The sequence below is a fragment of the Rattus norvegicus genome, chromosome 10 (genome assembly GCF_036323735.1).
Source record: "Rattus norvegicus strain BN/NHsdMcwi chromosome 10, GRCr8, whole genome shotgun sequence".
Taxonomy (NCBI): domain Eukaryota; kingdom Metazoa; phylum Chordata; class Mammalia; order Rodentia; family Muridae; genus Rattus; species Rattus norvegicus.
The window spans coordinates 17,038,205-17,061,093 of record NC_086028.1 but is presented as its reverse complement, the minus strand read 5'-3'; the positions used below and the strand labels follow the sequence as shown (position 1 = coordinate 17,061,093).

The 22,889-nt window shown below is 51.4% G+C and overlaps 1 protein-coding gene across 5 annotated transcripts in view; it reads left to right on the top strand.

Moving 5' to 3' along the window:
- The window catches only part of Ergic1 (endoplasmic reticulum-golgi intermediate compartment 1), a 95,797-nt gene that overhangs the window by 70,318 nt on the left and 2,590 nt on the right, over positions 1 to 22,889 (top strand). For all 5 annotated transcript variants that reach the window (XR_010055141.1, XR_010055140.1, NM_001398572.1 and 2 more), the window contains 4 exons: positions 3,302 to 3,406; positions 4,968 to 5,028; positions 7,468 to 7,568; positions 10,214 to 10,336. Coding sequence is in view for 3 of the 5 variants with exons in the window: in NM_001398572.1 (NP_001385501.1) it covers positions 3,302 to 3,406; positions 4,968 to 5,028; positions 7,468 to 7,568; positions 10,214 to 10,336 (390 nt within the window). In the remaining 2 variants the exon portion in view is untranslated. Of the gene's footprint in view, positions 1 to 3,301; positions 3,407 to 4,967; positions 5,029 to 7,467; positions 7,569 to 10,213; positions 10,337 to 22,889 lie in introns of those variants that run through there.

Genomic DNA, 22,889 nt, shown 5'->3' with positions numbered 1-22,889 from the left:
AAAGCCTGAGTCTGATGTCCTGGCTAAGAATTGTAAGTGCTTGAGGTGACTCCAAACTCTGGTTCCCTCGTCTATAAAAGGGTGGCGGTGGTGGTGTCAATACCAACCATATGACCAAATCAGCATATAAAGTGCTTCATGAAGTGGTGACTAGACAGGCCCTGCCTTCCTTGTAGCCCATCGGAGGCTCTTGCCCCGCCCTTGTCAGCATATGTTCGCTGTCACTTTGGTATAATGGTGTTTGTACACTGCACATGGACATCAGACATGCAAGAAACCAGGAGGGTGGCCAGGGCATCCATGGAAGGATCATGCAGTCCCGTGCCGTGGCCTCTGTTCAGTGGACACTCACTGGCTCCTAAGCAGAGCATAGGAGTCAAGCAGCATTGAGAGTTCAGGGCTGGGTCTGAACCCAGGCACTCTGGCCACTGGGCTCTGAGCCCTGCATGTGGCTACCGCTTTTTAACATCTATATTACACAAGCTATGACTAGAGTGACCATGTTCTCCAGGCACAGGCTGGACCACTGTCCACCCAACCCCTTGTGGAATATGGAGACTCTTCTGACAGCACCCTCTCTCTTTGTTGGGGTCTTGTGTGTCTGAAGAGCTGTCATTAAGATAGCAGTGTGGCAGCCTGGTAGGTCTGAGGGCAAGGAGAGCAGACCCTCCCCAGTCTCCCATCAGACTTGTCCCTTGGCCCCTTTATCCAACTATCAGGACGTTGACCAATAGCCAGATGCCAGAGTTCACTGCAGGCACCCTAGCAGCCTCCAGCAGCCCACACTGAGCCTGCCCGGTAGCCACACTAATCATGGCTGCCCCTGGGGGAAGGCAGAAGGAAGCGGGTAGGGGCTGACTCCAGCTATATATTTTTAAAATCCACCAGAGACACTGACGTAGGTGCCTAAGTCACAGGTTCTAAAAGCGTCGCCTTCTGTTTCTCCAGCTCAGCGTGTGCTGGTGTGACTCAGACCCCTGTGATGGATTTGGTGTAGAGTGGAGTGGATTACTGAGTCACAGCCTCAAAGGGCTGGCAGTGGGTGGCAGTACCCAGGAGCCAGCCTTCTCCACTCTCTTAACCCTGGGGACATAGACCCCAAACCCAAGGTGTTCTGTACTTGTGGCCAGGCCTGGTCCACTGCCCAGAAGACCTGACAGGACACCTTCAGTCTCAGGAATTACGACTGTATCATGTAAAGGGCTTTTTTTTTTTCCCACCTCGTCCTCTGGTGTTGGAATGGATCCCAAGGCCTTGTGTATGTGAGGCAAGGTGCTCTTCCTGACGCAACTGTCTAGCTATATCCCTACTGAGCTACACCCTGGCCCTGTGCAGATTTTGTAATGGAAATAAACCCAGGTACCACTTACGCTGTGAAAGGAAGCGTGAAATTGTTTTCAAAAGCAGTGGCTTTTCCTCACACCCTGTTGTCTACTCATCCAAGGCCCCTTCTCTGTGAGCACTGAAGCATGGTCATCCCGTGTGCCTGCGAACCTCCTGCCACTCCAAAAACTTCTGAGGTCATCGTCCCCATTCTCTGATGGGGAAACTGAGGCACAGAATGGTAACTGGGCTTGAGCCCAAGCGCCAGATGTGGAGAATCACTTTTATTGGCTCCCTGAGGCAGACCATGCTGATGCTCTCTGCTCAAGAGAGTCCTGGGCTGCGTGCTGAAGCCAGGCTGATGCTGGTGAAGACCCTGGTTCAGCGCCTAAAACAGGCCACTGACTCCCTGAGGGATGATCACACACCAGGCTGTAGCGGTGCCCCCACCCCCCAGCAGTTGGAATAAGACCCTGCGTTTTCAGTGCCTCAGTTGGGATTTTAGCTAAGTGGCCTCACCTGCCTGTTTTGTTTTGTTTTGTTTTTTTCTCTCCACCTTGACCAGCTTCTATTCAGGGCTTTCCTCCCTTTCGCCTTGCTTCTGCTGCCTGCCTTGCTTCTTTGAAGCCTTTCCCTGTCTTCCTAAGAAGTTCAGACTTCAGAGCCTCTGCACAGGGGCTCCATCCCTCCCCCTGGAAGAGCTCCCCGAACATATCTTGTGCCCAAAATAGAGCTGAGGGTCCTCCTCAGCCTGCGCATCGACCTAAGCGAGGTGGGGAAGCTTCATGGACAAGCATTCCAGGAAGAAGTGCCAGGGACAAAGGCCGCACAGTGGGGCTGTGCAGGACACTGGTCCCAGTGCCAGTGGGAGGCCAGTGAGGCTGAGGGGTGAGCAGAGCCGAGGGGGGTGGTGATGAGGCCTAGGGAAGAGGACTGAGTGTGACCAGTGGCCAGAATACATCACAAGAGCACGTGAGCTCCACTGGGTCACTCGGTTTTTCCATTGCTGTAGTGTAGTACAGAGCCAATAATGAATAAAGAAAAAAAGTTATTTAGACCTAGAGGCTGAAAGTCCAGGATCAGGTGCCCCTCTGATGAGGTGTGGATGATATCACAGTGCTGGACATGGGACAGGGAGGATCCTAAAGGAAGAGTGACATGGTGGGACCAGAAGCAGAGAGAGGCCAGGTCAGGCTTCTTCTTTTAAAAACCAACCAAGGTCCCACAAGAATCACATCAGCCCCTTCTGAGATCAGTGTCCCTCAGTGACCTAGGGATTACCATCCCCACCTAGGCGCCACCTTGCTCAGGCCACAACCCCAACAGTTGTGTAATAAACCCCTTCAAAGAACAAACTGGTGCGCGGTAGCCTTGGAGGGTCTAGGGCTGAGGTGTGGCCTGCTCAAAGATAAGATTTAACATACTCTCCTTCATGGCCCCAGGGAAGGGTCTGCAGGCAGCGGCCAGAACAGACACCGGGAACCAGGGCAGAAGCTACTCTGAGATCCTCCGGTGCGATCCTGGGTGGGAATAACGATGGCCTGCTAGGCCACTGTCATCAGTCTCTGTCTACACGGATGAGGCTGCCTTGAGCAGGTGTGAGCTTGGTTTAGAGTTCGAGGAAGTCACTTTGGTCTCCTGGCTCAGAGCACGCCCCTCACCCACTGCTGAGCCAGCCACCTCGAATCCGCAAAGATGGGCAGAGACTGCTGTCGTTTTAGACCGGGCTCTGTGTCAGGTGCCCACACGGGCACTTCACAGGCGCTCTTGCCCTGGGTTGTCCCAGATACCTCTTTCAGTAGCTTCTGTGAGTGTCCTGTTCTTCAAAGTATACAGTTGGAGACGCTACAAGCCAGGGTCCTGGTGCCAGCGTATGTCTGACTCCGGTTCCTCAGGCCATGCATAGATCATACAGCCCTTGCAGTCAGCCCCTGTGAACAGGCACCCAGATATATGAAATCCACCTTTCTCCCTCCAGGTCCCCGGCAACTTCCATGTGTCCACGCACAGTGCCACAGCCCAGCCACAGAACCCGGACATGACACACATCATCCACAAGCTTTCCTTTGGGGATACACTACAGGTGAGCAAGGGACAGGGCTCTCCTTCGGGGACACACTACGGGTGAATAGGGGACAGGGCTCTCCTTCGGGGACACACTACAGGTGAGCAGGGGCAGGGCTCTCCTTCGGGGACACACTACAGGTGAGCAGGGGACAGGGCTCTCCTTCAGGGACACACCACAGGTGAGCAGGGGACAGGGCTCTCCTTCAGGGACACACTACAGGTGAGCAGGGAACAGGGTGATATGGCCATGAGCTGGTCCCTAAGGGTCACCCACATGATGTCCTCTTTGTCATGTCTTCTGAGGATGCACCTGCGGTAGCTATGGTATCAGTGGTGTCACCAACCACACAATAGACTCAGATGCTCAGGCTGGGACCTGGGCTGGGAGGGAGGTGGACTCCAAGGTTTGGCTCAGTCCCCTCATTGCTGTCTCAGTGTGTTTTCTGTTGCTTTTACTGAGCAGCACAGACTAGGTGGTGTTTAATGAACAGACGTTTATCTAAACCAGAGCTCTGGAGGCTCCAAAGTAAGAGCATAGTACCAGCATAGTACTGTGGAGAGGGCCTCTCTCTTGCATCTAAACGTGGCCAAGCCCATAATGGGTGCAGACACAAGGCCCAGGCAAGGGAGTGTCAGATACGTTACCCTCTCTCAGGAGGCCCTCCTACACCGTACGAAACCCTTCACTTTTATATTAACAGACGCTTAAGCTGACTCTCAGGAAAATTAATAAGCATGTACCTGTGACCCCAGAGTGACACATGTAGAAATGAAATGCCAGAGGCCTGAGTCACCTGTGAGGTGACTCTCAGTTGGCTGACTGCCCAAGGAGGTGGGGAGCAGGGAACTGGGTTTGTGTGGGGAAGATCCGAGCTAGGTTGAAGAGGGGGATGCTGGTGGAGTACGGCCCCCGCCCACCAGGTGCATATCAGTTATGAGGAAGAGGGACCCATGAAGCAAGGCTGTAGGCACAGCATGGGGAGGGGCTATAGCCTGGGCAGGGAGGGCGAGGACCTAGGCTAAGGCAACAGAGAGGGCCGACCAGGGCTATATGCAGGGTCAGAACCAAAGGACAACAGCTCTGCTCCACGTCAGTACACAGATTTTCTTAGCTCAGAGCCAACCCTGTCCATCTGCTCACTTGAAAAACATTTATCAGACACCTGCTATGTGCCGAGTCTTGCACATGTTGGTCAGGCTGAGGTGGGACCTGCGGTCTGACTCTTCCAGCCTGAGGGTCAGGTCACTCACCTACTGCTCCTGAAGCGTCTTCTCCACAGGAGCCTCCCCCATCTACTGCTCTGATCTCCCGCCCTCCCTCTTCCCTAGCTCCCATAGGCCCTAGGTCTTCCCCAGTCTCCAGGCTCAGCCCTTTGCAGGGTCCACTTATTAGGCCCACTTTGGGCCTTTCTCCAAATCCATGTTGGTTATCTCTCCTCCCAGAAGCCCTTGTTAACTGGGCCCAATGGCTGGATTGCCCTTCATGACCAGATAATCCCTGGTCAGTCCCCACAAGCAAGGCCAGGCTTAAAGGTGACAGCCTCCAAGGGACAGTTCCTCACTGTGCTTCTCTGCAGGTCCAGAATGTTCATGGAGCCTTCAATGCTCTCGGGGGAGCAGACAGACTCACCTCCAACCGTGAGTATCTTAGCACGGAGTAACCCCCCTCCCTTGCAGAGGTCCCCACCCAGCAGGTGGCATTGGACTAGGGAAGCCAGAGGGGCAGAAGTCAGGTGCTAACTGTAAGCCAAGGTCATAGCCTCACACCATTCCCTTCCCACAGCTACCCTGCGAGGTACACAGACTCATTGCTGTCTTTTGGAAGGGAAAAGGGTAGCCTGTCCCTAGGGAAGGTAGATTTTAGCCCTGGACTATTGCAAGCTCTGACAACTCCTGTCACTGTACTAATCGCTGTTTGGCCATTGTCCTGAGTGGAGGCAGTCACCTGGATCCTATAAAGCATTAACAGAACCAGAGTCCACTCTGTGAGAACCAACTCCATAAGTGGCCAGTGGGAGAAACCGGCTGGCTCCTCCCCTCCTGCTCAAACCCTTCCTGTCAGCCACTGGTTCCTTAGAGAGTGCTGAATCTCTACTCAGGGCCAAAGAGCACATACTCGTACCTCCATTCTTGCACATGCCCACAGCATGTGTGTGCATACACACACACAGTATGCTGAGGAAACTAATGTTCACTGGATCACTTTGAAGAAGCATTCGTGTTAGCCCTAGATGTGGTAGGGACCTGCATCTTGGAATGTGGGCAGCTGCTGGTCATGATGGCTCAGGACCGACTGTTTGGCAGTCAGTCAGACACTGAATGCATATTGATTAAGCACGGTACCAAGTTCTAGACACAGGGGTGTGAGTGAATGAAGCCAGCAACCCCTTCAGGCCTCCTTTCTGCTCTAACTTGGAAAGGTGTTCACAATACCTGGTCCTGAGGCAGACCCCCTGTGATTCTGTGAGGTCATCCGTCTGGCATGTTTCTACTGAGGTAGAGATGTGAACTGGTTCTCGGTACACAGTAGACATGAGGATGGCTCTCCCTCTCTTTTTGTCATTGTTCATTTGTGACTACCAATGTTTTTTATAAATAACAACAAATTTTAGAGTTGTGATTTTTGCTAAGACCTTCCTTTCCTCAGGTTTTATCCTCGGATAGTGGGAATTTGAGACACGTACTTCGAGGTGATCTTTGGTCTCCTAGCTTTGGTATAGATGTGAGCCCATCTCCAGGGAAGAGAACCAGGATCAGCCTTTAATCCCATGTGACTGTAGAGCTCAGAACTCTGAGAGCCATTGTGGGCGTGAACAGGAGGTGTTAGGTCCCCCTGGGCTTAGCTTAAAGGCTACAGGGCTCTCCCCAGTTTTCCTCCATTCCAGGAGTGCCGCCCTTTCCTGAGGAGACAGCAGGGTCAGAACTAGTCAGGGCTGGAATATTCTCTCCATGCTCACCACTCTGACACAGGAATCTAAATCTAAATCTGATCTGCAGAGACCGGGATTAGAACCCACAAGACTAAATCCCCATGTTCTTTTAGCTCCGTGGTTCCTAGTCCAAGGTTCTAGAAGGAATAAGAGGGACCTCAGTCCTTGTGTGGGAGGCTGAGGCCACTCTTGTTCCAATTGGCTCATGCTTATCAGTAGCTGATTGATCCATTCACCCTTTTTCCAGTTCCTTCATTCAGCAGGATGCCACCGTCTGCCCTGTCCCAGGCTCCATGCTGGATCTGGGGACAGGGGGTAAGACTCAGCATCTTCCCGCCATCCAGGCTGGGTGGAGATAGGTGGGGGTAGCACTGGGTAAAAGGGTTGTGTTAAAATATTACAGGGCTGAAGGATCAGCAGTTTATTGAGAAAGAGGAAAGACATGGACCAGATTTTGTTGTTTGCTTTTACAGCACTGGGACTGAGGCCAAGGCCATGTTTATGCCAGGCAGGTGCCTGGCCACTGAGCTAGGACCCCAGCCCTCAGGGATCGATCAGTTCTTACCTAGTTCTTTCTGGGGCATTCTTTTCATTTTTCTTCCTAAAGCCCAGAGCCAAGATTATTTTAAAAGTAAAAAGCTTGCAGACAACACCCACAATGAAATGATGGGGCCTTTCTCGAATCCCTCCTGTCTTCCTGGAAAATTTCATGGGGCAGAGGTGGTGGTGTGTGGGTGGGGTGGGGGAGATATCATTTTACCAGTCTCTCTAGTCTAGGTAAGGAAGAAACAGAAGCTGCTTCACTTCCTGGAGATCTTTCTAGATAATTCTTTGTGTCCACATATTAAAGAGGATGCTCTCCCTGGCCCCTAATTTACGGGAGCAGGCTGATCCTTGACTTGGATCTCAGAGAAAATGCCTTCTCGGCACCCCTCATTAATGGCTGCCCCATCTGTAAGTGTGTGGCTCAGAGTCTTATATATTATGAAATGCAGATCTAACGATTCTGGCAAGTGGCATTCCAAAGAGAAAGAGGGGAGAGGACCCTGCAGTGCCAAGAGGACTTGAACTTGGGGTTACAGGCAGAACCACCTGCTAGGTGGTGACACTCCCCCCCCCGTTTCATCTTTCCTTGTGCTCCCTGCAGCCCTGGCCTCCCACGATTACATCTTGAAGATCGTGCCCACGGTGTATGAGGACAAGAGTGGCAAGCAGCGCTACTCCTACCAGTACACCGTGGCCAACAAGGTGAGTGGGCCCTGAACGGGCTGAGCATTGCAATTGCGCCCTCTGCTGGCCGAGGGCATAGGCGATGCCCCACACTTCTGCTGAAAGGAATTTCACAGGAGTGGGGCAGGGAGTAGGCCGTCCTACCAGGCTCATTCTCTACTCTAGGTAACGATGAAATACCAGTTCTTGCCGTGGTAGTGGCCTCGAGGTCCAGGTAAGAAACTCTAACAAGGAGATAAGGTCCGTTTGAAATAGGCAGAGGACCGTCCCTAAACATCCCAGCTCTGTTATCTTCTGGTCCCAGTTTCTTCAGGCTCCTATTGATCAGCACACGGTAGATACTTCGAATCAGGCAGGGAATCCAATCGGGATTGACTGAGGATGTTCCAGGACCCCAACACTTCAAGAGACACACAGGTCTTACGGGAAGCCAAGGGACATCCAAGCCAGTGAAATGAGAAGGCACAGCAGTCGGTGACTTGGGCCTCTCCCGAAACCATGGCTTGTGCCAGTGGAACACAAATGCTTGGAGTATGTTCCCCTGTTTACCACGAGACTCCTGCTTCTGCTGTCGCAGGGCCACCCAGACCCCCTCAGTATTTGATGGGTGTTTAGCTCAGTTTGCTATCATCATAGTTGAGGTGGGCATTGTTGTATCGAGTACTTAGGAGCTAGACACGTCCAGCTCCCTGCCTCCATCACCACTGTCAGTCACCATGGCTGCCCTGGTATGGGAGCAGCTGTCCTGCCCATTTTACGCATTGGTCACCGAGGGACAGGCACTCGCAGAGCTGTACAGTTGCAGTCTAGGGATTGGAACCAGGTTCCTCTGGGGTTCCAGAGCCCCCCGATCGCTCACCCACTCAGTCTGAATAGACGTTGCCCAGGCCTGCCCACTTGGGGAGCCTCTTGATGATGGGTCCCTGTGCTCTGATTCCCTTTGATCCATAACTCTCTCCGGGAAGTCTTACTGCTTACATTTACTATTTTGGACGGTGTCTGTCCTACTTTCCCGAAACATAATAAAATCCTAAGAGTAGGTAAATAAGGAATAGAAGTTGACTTATCTCATGGGTGGGGAAAGAGGAAGTCAAAGAGATTGACCCCAGCCTGTGGTAAGCCTCACTGTGCTATCCAGTGGAGGGCAGGGCAGGTCCTACAAGCTTAGGACCACCTTTCTCTTCTTACAGGAGAGTCAATGCTACTGTTGCCACTTACCCTCATGGCCTCGTCTAACTCACCTCCCATTACCACCTCCAGTTACCACCAATGAGTACTTACGGGTTCAGTCCCTTGATGTACAAAAAGGAACTGTGTAAATTTAGATGGAGAATAGCCGTGGTACACCTGCCTTACATGCAGGGCTCTGGGCTCGGGCTCAGCCCCAGCACTGCAGCAAATGCATGTGGCTTTTTGGGCAGCATATTTAAACCACTGTATTCATTATAACCCCGCACCCCCAGTGCTGCCACACATAAGCAGGAAGTAGGGGGGCCCTGGACCACACAGCCCCATCCCAGCTCAGTCATATGTCCTTGTTTGTAATATGTCCATGGTAGTTACTTCACAAGATTGCTGTCAAATGAAGCAATGTTTTCAGAAAGCGCTTGGCCCACTAAGAAGGCTGGTGCCTACTGCTGCTAGATGTGTCTGCTGCAGGCTTCTTCCATCGAGGCTTGGCAGGGGGCCAGTGGCTGAACCGGCTCACTCAGCATTCTCTGTGGCTTTGGTCCCAGCCTGTCCTATGGATGGCAGTTGGTGTCCAGTAGGCTAGGACCCAGTGGTATGCATGGGGTCGGTCCGGCTGCTCAAGACCAGTGCCGGGGACAGAGGGTTGGGCCTGGGGACCCTTGCATCCATTTCTACTTGTTGTAAACAAGGGAGGTGAGCTCAAAGCTTCTCAGGACCCTGAAGTACTCCAAAGGTCCTGAGGGTCATCAGCTCAGATCCCTGGGGTGGAGATGGCAAAAGCCAAGCCCTCCAGGAGAGGATAAAACTGGCCCAAAGATAACCATCACTTTAGCTCCATGGTGGTCATTTAGCCATTGCCGTGTGCATTCTTAGGAGCCATGGCAGGTAGAGCACCACCTTTCCAGTTCTCTGTGCTGGCCCTGCTTCGTGGGCAAGCTCACACACACTTGCTCACATGCCAGGCAGGTGTGGCTTAGAATGGCCCTTTCTCGGTGAGCCTTGAGATCCCTCTGACAGAACTGGCTCATGTATGGCCCACTGAGCACCCAAGCCCCACCTCCCTACATGAACACTGTTGGAAGCTAGTGATGTGATGTCTTCATCCGCCAGCCTGTGACTCCCCTAGGGAAGGAGCTTCGTCCCCCCAGGAATCTCAGAACATCAGCGGTGGCCAACAGAATGAATGAGTAGATTTCCCGTGGCTGGGACTTCAAGGAGGAAAGGCTCAGACCAAGTACAAAGCCCATTTCCCTCTTCCATGTCACCCTCAGACTTGTGCTCCGTTTTAGCTCCACGTCTAAGTTACGTGGTCTGTTTCCCATAGCTGCAGGGACCCAGCGTACCCCCACTGTGCTGCCTGTCCAGGGCCTCCTGAGAGGAGGCTGCCTGGACACCCTCTGCAGTCCATGTTCACCCACCTGAGGCCGGTTCCGCTTGTAACACCCCCATCACCGTCCTCCTCTCTCCTGCAGGAGTACGTTGCCTACAGCCACACGGGCCGAATTATCCCCGCCATCTGGTTCCGCTATGACCTCAGCCCCATCACAGTCAAGTACACAGAGAGAAGGCAACCGCTGTACAGGTTCATCACCACAGTAAGTACCCAGAGCCAGAACCAGCCATGCACCTGCTAGCTGATGTGCTGTGGGAGGTGCCACTTAGCTTGTCTGATGCCCGAGGGAAATCTCCACAGGCTCAAGGACGCTGATAATCAATCAGTCTCTCTCTCTCTCTCTCTCCCTCTCTCTCTCTCTCTCTCTCTCCCTCCCTCTCTCTCTCTCTCTCTCTCTCTCTCTCTCTCTCTCTCTCTCTTTGTGGAAAACATTTTCAGCATTCGGTTTTTTGAGACAAGGTCTCACTATGCATTCCTGGGTGTCTTAGAACTCATTCTGTAGACCAGGCTAGCCTCAGACTCAACAGAAACCCTGAGTGCCTGGACTAAAGGCGTGCGCTGCCACGGCCTGCCCTTTCAGTCTCTTCTCTATATCCTGGGTCCTGCATGGTCTTTCTTCTTGCTGAGTTCTCTTCCTCTGCTTTTCCTTCTCTCCATCTTGTCTTCTCCTCTGAGCAACAGTAGGATATCAGTTTTCTTCCACACTGGCTTGAACAGGTTCCTGGCCTCCAACTCATCGCCCTTGGGTACGGAGCAGGTGGGTCACGGTGCCTGCTCCACCCAGGAGGGTCCAGAGATCTGGGGTAAGCTAGAGTCAGCAGACGTGACAGTCAGGATGGCTTTCTGCCTGTCAGATTTGGACACTGGGCCTAAAGGTATGTGTAATACTGGAAGGCCTTGTGCAGGGGGAGGCAGGGTCTTAACCGTGTAGCCCAGGTATATCAGCCGCCTGTGTAGCTAGGAGTGCCACTTTGCCCAACTCCATACTTTTAATAATGGTTTGAGATCAGAGGTCTGAATCCTGGCTGGTACATTTCCTGCTGTGGCAGAGTCTGCATTAGTCAGGACTCTTCTAGAACAGGCAGGATCTATGCAGCTGCTTTAATTGGTGAGTCAGCACAATTAAAGACAGATACATGGCTGTATCTAGTCACATATCTCTCCCCATCTTTCAGTCTGTCTGTCTTTCTCTGTCCTGGCTTCCTTCTCAGACAGAACTTAGCAGTGGAAAGCTTTCTATTTCTCTGTAGTCCCAGGACAAACTCCAGAAAGGACAATGTTGTCCTTGTACCAGCTGAGCTCACATGATGTCCTTCTGTCCTTTTGGCCTAGAGAATGGGGTTCTCTGCTTGGCCTGGACTAGGTCTCTTGTCTTCTCTGGAACCAAAGATTGTGAGGGGTGGCCTGCCTCAAGAGAAGGATCAAGGCCATATCTGATAGGGGAACAAGTAGGCACTATGTGATCAGGGAGTTGTCTGCCTCTCACCACAAAGTTGGAGGGGAGGTAAAACTAGGGATCCACATGTAGGAAGAAAGTCATAAAAGTTTTCACCTTCAAATCGAGAGATGTATGAACAAATGCTTTTGCCCAAGATCCCCCAGGCGATCTCGTGCTAAGTGCATGTGGGCGCTGACTTTTCCTATTCTGGTCCCACCGCATACCCAGAATAAGCCAGCTGCTGGGATGTAAGCAGATGTCCCCATGCTTCCAGGCAGGTGTGGCCTGTCCTCAGAGGCCCTGGCGGCTGCACTGTCAACTGTAGCATCCGCACACCACATTGCTAGGCTGAGAAAGTCCCTCCATGGGCTCCAACCACTCCCCCTGCCCCAGTCCCCATTTGTTCGTGGGAAGCAGCTGAGCCCGTAAGCATCAAAACCCCTCGGCAAGTGGCTTAGAAATGAGGCAGCTTTTCACTCCTTCACAGTTTGCTAGAATTTGCCGTGCCAGGCCTCGGTGAGCCTGGCCCTCCAGGAGCTTCCCAGTGCTGTAGAACATTCGTATTAAGAACACAGCGCCGAGCCATGAGGTCCCTGTTCTCAGGTTCCACCGTGGCAGACAGGAGGCTCTCGCACCTCTTCAGCAAAGCCCTGACATGAAGGGAGAAGGCTGCCCCGGAAAGGGCCTCGTATATGCAGACACACCAATCCAGCATGCCTTTCGAGGGCCAACCAGCTCTCTCCCTAGGAGAAACCTTGTCAGGTCAAGGTGAACCATTGACCTTCCAAGAACTGGAGGTTCCACAAGCCACAGGGAAGATCTTCCTCACCCAACACCACCATGATTCCTCCCCTTGATTTTTTTTCCCTTCAGCTCTCAGTCTGTCAACTGTCACCATCGGGTCCACTTCTGGAATAAGGCCCCATAAATCCACAGGCTTGCTAACCACACTGCTCCATGGAACCTCCTGACATTAGCTTGGTTTGTTTCCGGAAGGCCCCAGGCTGCCATCTTGGTTGCCGTGGCAACTGTAGGGTCAGCTCATGACCCAGCTGGCTCCTGGCAGATGGCGTCACTGTGGAGCTTCAAAGCCTCTTGTCAAGAGAGAGCAGATGTGAGGATGGTGCTGGCTCTCAGACACACTGCACAAAGACCTCTGGAGCCTGTGGAGGGTGGGTGGTGCTGTGGCAGAGTGGAGACACCTGCCGCAGCTTCTCCTCAACTCTTAATACCGAACACTTGCGTGCAAAGCTCTAGACTCCAAGTGGGTGCCCTCTGCAAATAGCTCTTCAGACGGGGGCTGCTGAAGGGCTTAGGCCAACATGTCATGTGACAGCTTCAGAAGAAGCGCAGCAGTTGTGGGCGGCATGAGGAAAGAAGCCTTTTCACATACCTGGTACCTGGCTAAGTCTGGGCTCTCTTCAGGGTCCGGTCGGCAGAGGACATGCCCTAACATACCCAGTACCAGACTGCCCGAGGCTTCTCTCTCTCTGGACCTCACAACACCTCAGTCAAACCTACACCTGTTCTGTCAGAACATTCTTCCCCCAGAAGAATATGCATTGCATTTGGCAGTGTGCACGTGCCTGCATCTTCCCCCACCCCTCCGGATCTGTCCCCTGCTGTCAGCTGGAACCCTTCTTTTGCCTTTAAGTGGGCTGTGGTGACAGATTGGATGACTTGAGGTGTCAGATCTCTGTCTTTGCACGGCTTATTCTATCCCGAGACAGGGAATACCCAGATGCCTTAAGGTGCCAAACCGAGCTGGTGTGACTGTAAGAACTCTCGCCCACCAGAAAGTACCAGAGGCTGATGGTGTGCCCCCACTGAATGTTATCATGCAGCCTTTTCAACTGAAGAGACACTTAGGGGCCTCCAGAGGAGGGAATCTCGCTGGAGTGAGCCCCACCCACCCATGTTCTTCCTGCTGTCCCCATCCCCCGTGCTCTCCCTCCCAAGAGAAGAATGCCCCATGCTTTAGATTACACCTCACAGCTGTCAGGGCCAGTCATAGCCTCTAGGTGTCACGACTCGTTTATCAGTGTCCCCAGCAAGCAGCATAGGGCCTGTTCACAGATGTGAACAGGACAGCCGCTTAAAGAGGTGATGGTAACCAACTTTACCTTTATTAAGCACCTACTACGTATCAGGCAATTTTGTAATTATCCCCTTAGCCTCCCCACGGACCTCTGAGTAGATTCTTGTTTGTGTTCTAGATATGAGTTCAACTAAGGCCGGTTTTTGTCTCCCAGAACTGTTTGGCTTCGTTTGCTTTGTTCGTTTGGTCAGTAGGTCTAAGGCATTAGCTTGGTTGAAAAAGTGTTTGGTCATGCAAGTGAGAAGACCTGAGCTCTATCTAGAATCCATGAAAAAATACGGGTATGGTGGTGTCTGCCTCACAGCTGGGAGGCAGGGACAGCTGGCTCCTTGGGCCTCACTGGCCAGCCAGCTTAACTTGCTTGGCATGTTCTAGGCCAGAGAGAGAGCCTGTCTCAAGGTAAATGGTACCTAGGGGGTCTGGCACGAGCACACACACACACACACACACACACACACACACACACACACTCAGAGAGAGAGAGAGAGAGTGTGTGTGTGTGTGTTTTATACGCCTCTAAGGTTATGTAGGTTAAGAAAAGGCCGCTTTGCCACTTGGACAGGGAACAGTCCAACAGCCTCCTCTGGATGCCCTGGACTCTCTCCTCTGCCTGTTTTCCTTCCCTGAACCAAGAGCTACAGGCGTACACACCTTGCTCCCCTCCCCCGCCATCACTGCAATGTGCAGGACAGAACAAAACCCAAAGCAGAAGCTCCGTGACTCAGGGCTGGAATGTGCAGGCGCCTTGGGTCAGGTCCATCCGGGGCAGCTGAGTGCAAAGGGGGTCTCACAGATAGCTGTGTGCAGGGCAGGTGGAAGGAACGGGGCAGAACGAGGTAGAAGGTCTGACACTCAGGTCTCTAAAGTGGGTTCTGTGGGGTGAAGGGAATAGAAAAGAGGGCAGTGGGCACCATTTTGGGGGTGGGTGTTCAATGATGCATAGCTTCTAACCTCCCAACCTCTGTAGGCAGGGGTTTCAGATCTCCTGACTGCAGGATATTTGCTGTGTAAGACCCTCACAGGAGAACCAAGAAAACAAATACCATAGGCTTAGATGTTCGCCATTCATGAGGAGATACACCAAGGGGTGGGAAGAGTGGTCTACTAGGGAAAACAGACCTGCGGCCTCTCAAACCCAGGTTTGGTGATGCCTGCTTTCTTGGTGGCTGTATGACCTTGGGGGAGCCATCTTCTCTTCTATGGCACAGTCACAAGCACTGAATGAGGAAGAAAGCAGAAGAAAACGGTGTCCCAGAGTAGGATGTAGGTGCTCAACCAAGATGAAGCTTGTGGTAGGGTGGGAAGGGGTATTCTTCAGGTAAGCACCCTGTCCCTCAGACCTCTCCTTGAATTAGGGACCCAGGATAAGAGGTCTGGAAGACATGACATGCTGAGTGGCAACCCCCCCATCCCTCCCTTCCTCCCAGCCCCAAACTCTCCCGAGCCCAATCATCAGCTTCCCTTCCCGATGGCCCCCACTCTGCCTCTGCGACTTGGGTGTTCTCATCTTCGGCTCCAGCCTGTCTGCCTCCGGCAGCATATGATGAGACTCCGTTTATTACTTATTTCCTCTGACGGTGCCTTTTCCACAAGCTTTGAAACCACACGGCCTGCATGAGGAGAGATGAGCAGTTCCTGGCATTTGCGGTCACAGAGGCCTCACAGCCATCCCTCTTGTAGGTGAGAGAAACTGAGGCCCAAAGAAATAAACTGGCCTTCCTGGCCAAAGGCACAGAGCTGGCTTCCACCCAGTATTTGCCCTGGCGCCTGCTTCCCGTCTGTCCCTTCCCAGAGTGGAGGTGATACAAGCTTTTTCACAGCAAAGCCACTGAGCAGTAAATACGGATTCAGAGGGGGATGTTAGTCCTGATAGAACAAGAACTCAGCTCTCTAGCCCAGCCCTTCTATAGCATAAGGAATTGAGGGCCACAGTTACAACGTAACGAGATGCATCTTTTAAAGCTGGGCTAGGGTATAAACTCCAGGACAGAACACTCGAGGCCCAAGCACAACAAACAAAACAAAAACCGTGAACCAGGCCGGGTGAAATGATAGATAACTCAGCAGTAAAGGCCCCTCCCTCCCTTGAGGCCGATGACCTGAGCCCACTCACCCACGGGGCGGATAGACAGACCTGACTCTGACACACTGTCTTTACAAAGTGAAACATTCAGGTAAGCTGACTCCATTCTGGTCACCACAGAAGGCTGGGAAGCTGTAAGGTCTCTGAAGGAAGGTGCGGGATCAGAAGAGAGGTGTGTTGGCGGTCAGTGCTCATCAAATTGCTTCTTTCAGACACAGTGGGGCATGCTCAGTGAAGTCTGTTCTTATTTCCGGGGTTGAGGCTGCTGACGTGGGTAGGGAGGCAGGTGAGAGGCATAGTGTCCCTCTCTGGCTTAGCAGCTCCCCTCCCTGAGCCACCATGGGGAGGTCCCCTCACCCATCATCCCTCTGCCCTGAGGCCTAGTGGAGCAAGGCCAAGGTCATAAGCACTGAAGGGTGGGCTCGTAAGGCTTGGTTCCCAGCACACTGGACCTAAGACATGGTCCTCCAAGCCAGCTGGTGATGGCAGTGCCTCAGAGGCCAGCCTGGGCTACAGAGGAGTGCCAGGATAGCTACACAGAGAAACCCTGTGTTTCTGAGAGAGAGAGAGAGAGAGAGAGAGAGAGAGAGAGAGAGAGAGAGAGAGAGAGAAAGAGAGAGAGAACACTAAGGTACAGACACCAGAAGGCAGACAAGCCTGGTTTTATAGAAGGCCAACCTGTCTGCAGCAGCAAAGTACCTTGATGCCCCTGGTGTACTGCCCAGCCCAGACACTTAAGGAGCAATGGGAATGGTGAAGTTTCTGCCTGTCTACCCTTCCTGAGTCTCCACCTCCACCCCCACACCCACCTTTGCGACCAACTTCAGGCACCTGCTGAGAGCAGACCAAGGAGCCATCATCCCTTAGCTCGCTCTCAAGCACATTCGCTACTCCTTGTTCATTCTTGCGCTCACTCACCCACTGTCTGCTCACTTAGCAAATGCTTCTCCAGATGCTCTGTGCCAACGCCCCTTCTGTCTTCTCTGCTGTGGCCTTGAAGACAAGAAGCAAGCAATAGGGTTGACACCCTCCAGACACCAGGGGCTCCCTGACTAGGGAAGTGAGGGAGGCTCTTCATTGTGAATACTCCCTCACACGCCCCCGAGCACTGCCGTCCTGGACAGCGGTTACCTGCTCCGGTCCAGGCTGACTACAGAGCCCCATGGTCAACATGGGCCTTGGGCAGCTTGGAAGTCTTCAGAGAACCTTGCTCTGCTGTTCCTACATGATTGATTTGTCTTCCTCTTAGAGTGCCAGGAAGAGAGTGGGAATGGAGTCAGAAGGCCTCTAAGGAGTGATTGGTAGGATTCTACCTGGTTTTTCTCTGGTGAAAGTGGGTCTCAGGTGCACCGTGTTTAGCCGCAGGGTTGGAGCCTGAGAGACGAGATTAGGTATCATTTGCAGAACACCTACTGAATCCCAGGCTCCCTGGAGGTCTTCTCTGCAGAATGACCGCCAATGAGGCGAGAGTGCTCTTCCTGTTTATAGACAGGGGCAACTGAGGCCCTGAGGGACATTCGCATGGCAGCCACTGCCCTGCTGTGCAAGCCCAGAAGCCCCCAGCAGACTCCCCAGTCCTCGCCTCCTACCTGCCCAGGTCACTTGTACGAGGAGGTCCCGACCTCACCTCTGCGCCCTAGAGAGGCTGCCAGCTACAAACTGGTAGTTTAGTGTCTCCGGCACCTTCTACTCCAATCTTAGTATTTATTCCTTTATGTGGCTCTTAGGTCCCTCCGGGCAGGTCAGGGTGGTGCTGTGTCCAGTGTCCCGTCCTCTGTCCAGGCCATTCATTCTTTATATCTCTCCTGCACCACCTCTAGCTTCCTCTCACAACCGCTCTATTCATTCTTTTCCCCAAGACATCATGAGTGGTCTGGAAGGACCATGACACTTTCACGTGTCTGGGGGCTTCATTTCCCATGTAAGAGCCCTGCCCTTCTCAGGACAAAAGACAACCGTGATTGACAGTTTCCCCAGTGAGTCCCCGGGTGGCATCTCCCTGGTGCTGGTAGCGGCCGCGTCCCTTTGTATGTCAACTCCAGGATACTCCCTTCGTCAAGTCTCCTGTGCCCGTGCCTGTAATCCAGTTCATTCCAGTTGGGACTGAGGATGGGGATGAGTTACCACAGTGTGAACATACTGAAAGGGAATTTTCAGAAACAAATGGCTCGTAGATCTTAAATAATATTACTATATAAGCACAGTATTTCTATTTTATTACCATTTATCTTTTATTATGCCTAATGTGTAAGCTAAAAAATTCCTAAGTACTAATTTTTTAAGAGTGTACATTAAGTATTAAGTTTGAAACTGTCTAGTTCTGTACACCTCTGGCGGTCTTATAATGCATCCCCTGAGCCTGAGGGACCACTGGAGTAAAAGCAAGGGTGGGTCCCTAGAATTTTCTCTATGGAAGCCCTGGAATTGTATCAGAATTGTTTTCTTCTTCACAGTTCACAGAATCCAGTCCCTTCAGACATGCCGTAGGCGTGAGTTGACTGACATCAGTAGATAAACCTGGAGGCTCCCTGCAGCATCCCCACCCCCACCCCCGGAGCCTTCGGGCTGACAGTGACTACATGGGGATTGGGCTTCCGCTTAGCTTGCATGCTCCCTCAGTTTCCCCAAAGGTCGCATCTTCTTGCGGGCCTCAGTCAGATGTCATCTCCCTCTACCCCGGAGCAACCCAATGAAAGACGGCCTCAGACGGGTGCCAGGTGTATGTGAGTCATAGGAATCTCAGCTTCGAGTTATGTGCAGATGAAGGCAGATGGAGGGGTTATTTTTTATTTTCTGCTCCGTGGCACTTAAGTCACATTTTCCTACCCTCCAATCCAAGCTCTAAAAGCATTTTGTGGTATAAAATCTGCCATCATCTGACCCACTCTACCGAAATAAAGCAGCTCCCTGCCGTCATCCTCCCTGAAAAGTGTCCTGCGTCATGCGCCCGCCCGGGGCTGGTGGGGAGAGGCCTGGCCTGTTTAAAAACACTTCATCATAATCCCCACAGCGCCCTCCATCCCCTTAGCTCCCTGGGGGCTGCTCGGGTTTCTCGGGCTGTTATTACTGGAATGCCAGCTGCTCTACTTCCAGGCCATCCACACAGACCTGCTCTGTCTTAGGCCTTGCACGCCTCCGCTTAGCTCATCTCCTGAAAACACCATTTAAAAGATAAATGCCAATGTGCCCCCACCCCCCGCCCCCGTCACCTTCTCTGTGCCCCCTGGCTTCCCACCCCTTGGCATCATCGATCCATTAAGACACCACTGCCACCCAGAGTCCTGTGGCGGTTTTATGTCAATGATGTCTGTCCACAGATGCACACCCAGGGCTGTGTGTAAGCGTGCGAATGGTAGTCAACACAAGACAGTATGTGCACCTTTAATCCCTGCACATGAGAGGCAGAGACAGGTGGATCCCTGTGAGTATGAAGCCAGTTTGATCTGCATACTAGATAGGCAGGGCTACCCAGAGAAACCATGTCTTCAAAACAAAACAAAGATGTAACAGAGATGTATGTATATGCGAAGCCCACAGCAGTTTCGGTTGCAAATGGAATCCTGACAGTTCAGTTAGTACAGCTGCTCCTCCGTGTGTGTCGGCTACATTCCATGTCCTCATCTCAAGTTGAAAATAGCAAAATAAAAAATAGGGGGCCGGGCATGTGACACCCGCCTTTAATCCCAACACTTGGAAAGCAGGGGCAGGGCATCTCTGTGAGTTCAAGGCCAGCCTGGTTCACGTAGTGAGCTCCAGGACCGCCAGAGCTATGCAGAGATACCCCATTTAAATAAATAAATATATACATATATATATATTTGTGTGTGTAAACAATATATAATTTATTATTTTATATATTAATACATTGCATATTAAATATAAGCATTTATATTTAATGTTATATGTAAATCTAAATATTATGCAATATATTGTTAATATATCTTATATAATTACATATTATAAATATTTAATGTACATAAATTATAATTTAAAAATATGGGCTGCAGAGATGGCTGGGTAGGTAAAGCGATTGCCTTGTAAATGAGGGATCCTGAGTTTGAATCCCTAGAGCCCATGTAAAGCTGGGCTCAGTGACATACATCTGTAATCCCAGTGCTCCTATGGTAGCAGAGACAGGAGAACCCCTGGAAGTTTTTAGGCCCAGATCCTGTCTTAAACAAGAGGACTAACCCCCAAGGTTGTCCTCTGACCTCCAGATGAGCTGGGTGGCACGCGTGCATCCATGAATGCACACACACATTATACATACACAAAAATGCCTTTTATAAATATAGATTTAATACAGGTGACCTTCCCAACACCATGGCTTTGCCCACGTAGCCTAATCATGCATATATAATATAAGAATACTCTGTAGGCTGTGCCCTGGTCCAGCCAGGCCAACAATGGCAGTCTCCCTTCAGAAAATTTAATCCACGAGGCTGGATGTCTCAGCTGGTCTTCAGAATATGCTGGAATCCTAAAGAAGGAGTTGGGGGTTTTTTTGTTTTTTTTTTCTTTGTTTTGTTTTGTTTTTCTTTTTTTTTCCGGAGCTGGGGACCGAACCCAGGGCCTTGTGCTTGTTAGGCAAGCGCTCTACCACTGAGCTAAATCCCCAACCCCAAGAAGGAGTTGTTAATGCCTGTGAAGGAATGGACTTCCCAGCAGGAACAAGAGCAAGTGGGCAAAAAGAGGGCTTCTTCCTTCCATGTTCTATGTATAGGCAGCCAGCAGAGGGTGCAGCCCAGATTAAAGGTGGGTCTTCCCACCTCAGAAGATCCAGATTAAAAACGGGACGTCCCTCTTCAAATGATTTAATGAAGAAGAAAAAAAATCCCTCACAGATGTAGTCAAGTTGACAACCGACAACAGCCATCACACCAACAGTCGATAAGAGGCACCGAACAGGAGGTCTGTTTTTCAGTGAAATATAAGGGTGTGGCCTTCAGTTTACTGAATGTTGTCCTGAGGTCGAGAAATGGTGGTTCTGGACACACCTTTGCACCACAGCAAAGCTGGACAATACTAAGTCAGATCTGAGGGGGCATGGGAAGGCTGCAGGTGTCAGGCACGGAAGCAAACCCTTGAAGAGGTGAGAATGAAAACTCAGGTCAGATTGGCTTCATCAGCCTGGATCGGACTCCAGGGAGTCTAATGTCAGCGCTTCCTTATCGGCGTGTTTAAAACACAGTACAGTATAGGAAAAGGTGTCAGGCAACAACTAGTCCAATTCCAGGTGCCCAGTAAAGCTTTAGGTTTGACTGCATAGAAACTCCTTTGGAAAATACATGTGACCCTGAGGGTGGCTTATATCGCTAAAAAGGCCTAGAATCTAGGGCGGTCTCTGACAGATTGCAGAGGTCAGCAGGCTATAAAGTACATGTGGCATCTCCCCAAAGGTTGGCTTTACCTGGGAGCTAAAGATAAAGGTCTAGGGAGGGAGAGCCTGGGATAATCATTCTGGGAGATTTGGATGAGGTCTGCCTCTATAGCAAAAGGTGGGTGAGGTCTGCTGCCACAGGTATCAAATAGGTTACCAGGTCATTAATGATAGCTATTCCCAGGCCTCTGGGCAGGGAAACAGGTATTTTATCTCATCCACTGAAGGAGAGGCCTCTGTGTGTTTAACATTCAGGGTTCTCTAGTGCTCTGTGGGCACAAGAATCTAAGTGATCCAAACACAAATCAAAGGCTTTATGCTATTCATTTAGCTGGGGCATTTCTTACTGAAAAAGCAGTCAAGTTAAGAGCAAAGACTCAGCTGGGTGTGGTGGTGCATGCCTGTAACCCCAGAACTCGGGTGACAGAGACAGAGAATCCCAAGTTCATAGTCACCCTTGACTATATGAGTTTGAAGTTAGCCTGGGCTGCATAAGTTCTTGTCTTAATGAGTAAGTAGGCAAATTTACAAAATGAGTAAACAAAAAAACACAGGCTCTGAGCCCCAGTTCAGCTATCTGTTGAACATGATTCCAGACCTCTGAGCTTCTGCTCCAAAGCCTTGTGATAGACATGGTGGGTGGGGGGGCTGGAGAGATAGCTCAGTGGTTAAGAGCACTGACTGCTCTTCCAGAGGTCCTGAGTTCAATTCCCAGCAACCACATGGTGGATCACAACCATCTGTAATGGGATCTGATGCCCTCTTCTGGTGTGTCTGAAGACAGCTGTACTCACATACATAAAATAAGTGATTCTTTTTAAAAAATAAATCTTTAAACACACACACACACCAACATCCCATGGCTCATCTGGAGATTCTTTGAGATCATAGGCCACTGTAAACAGTGTCTGTGCTGTGGCTGGGAAGTGTTCTGACAGTTAGACATCTGCCAACACCTCTTACTCCTCCTCCTCCTCCTCCTCCTCCTCCTCTTCCTCCTCTTCTTCCTCCTCCCACTCCCCAAACCATCCTTAGCAATGATAATTTTTACTCCCAGGCTAACACTGAGCAATGCTTGGTGTCAACAAGAGGGCAAACCCACACAATTGTGGCGTCTGCCAATGCGTGGGATAGCTTGCTATGATGAAGAGCTGTCTGGATGCCACCAGAAGCCTCTTTGGTACCCTCTGAGGCTGTGACCTAGCTGTTTGCAATTGGTTCACTCACTACCTGTCTACAGAAGGAACGCCACTCCAAAGACTGTGTCCAGTACTAAGCATTCAGGCCTTACTGCCTATTCAGTCACAGCAGACTCTGGATCTGTCAGATCCATCCTCCAGTCCCATATGACCTTGGGGGGTCAGAGGCACCCCATTTCAGACCCTCCATCGTTTGTCTGGATAATAGGATCATAAGTAGCTGGGAAACGTGTGGTAGAGGTTAATACTACAGGCACCGAGGTCAAGACTGACTTAGACCCATAGTTCAAATCACAATGACTTACTTGGTGAACTTTGGGAAGTGCCCTCAGTTTGCTCACCTGTGAAATGGGTCTAATAATCCCCTTCCTCCTTCAGAAAGTTCATCTGGGAACTAAAGGAGCTGACATAGGTAATAATGGCTTTTACTGTTACCCAGTTCATCATCCAACAAGTGTTTCTCTTTGATCCCTGAATACCATCAGCGACAAGGTGGCAAACGAAGTGAGCATAGTGGGCAGCACATCTTCACGAATGAGCTTCTGTAGTGCCTGGGA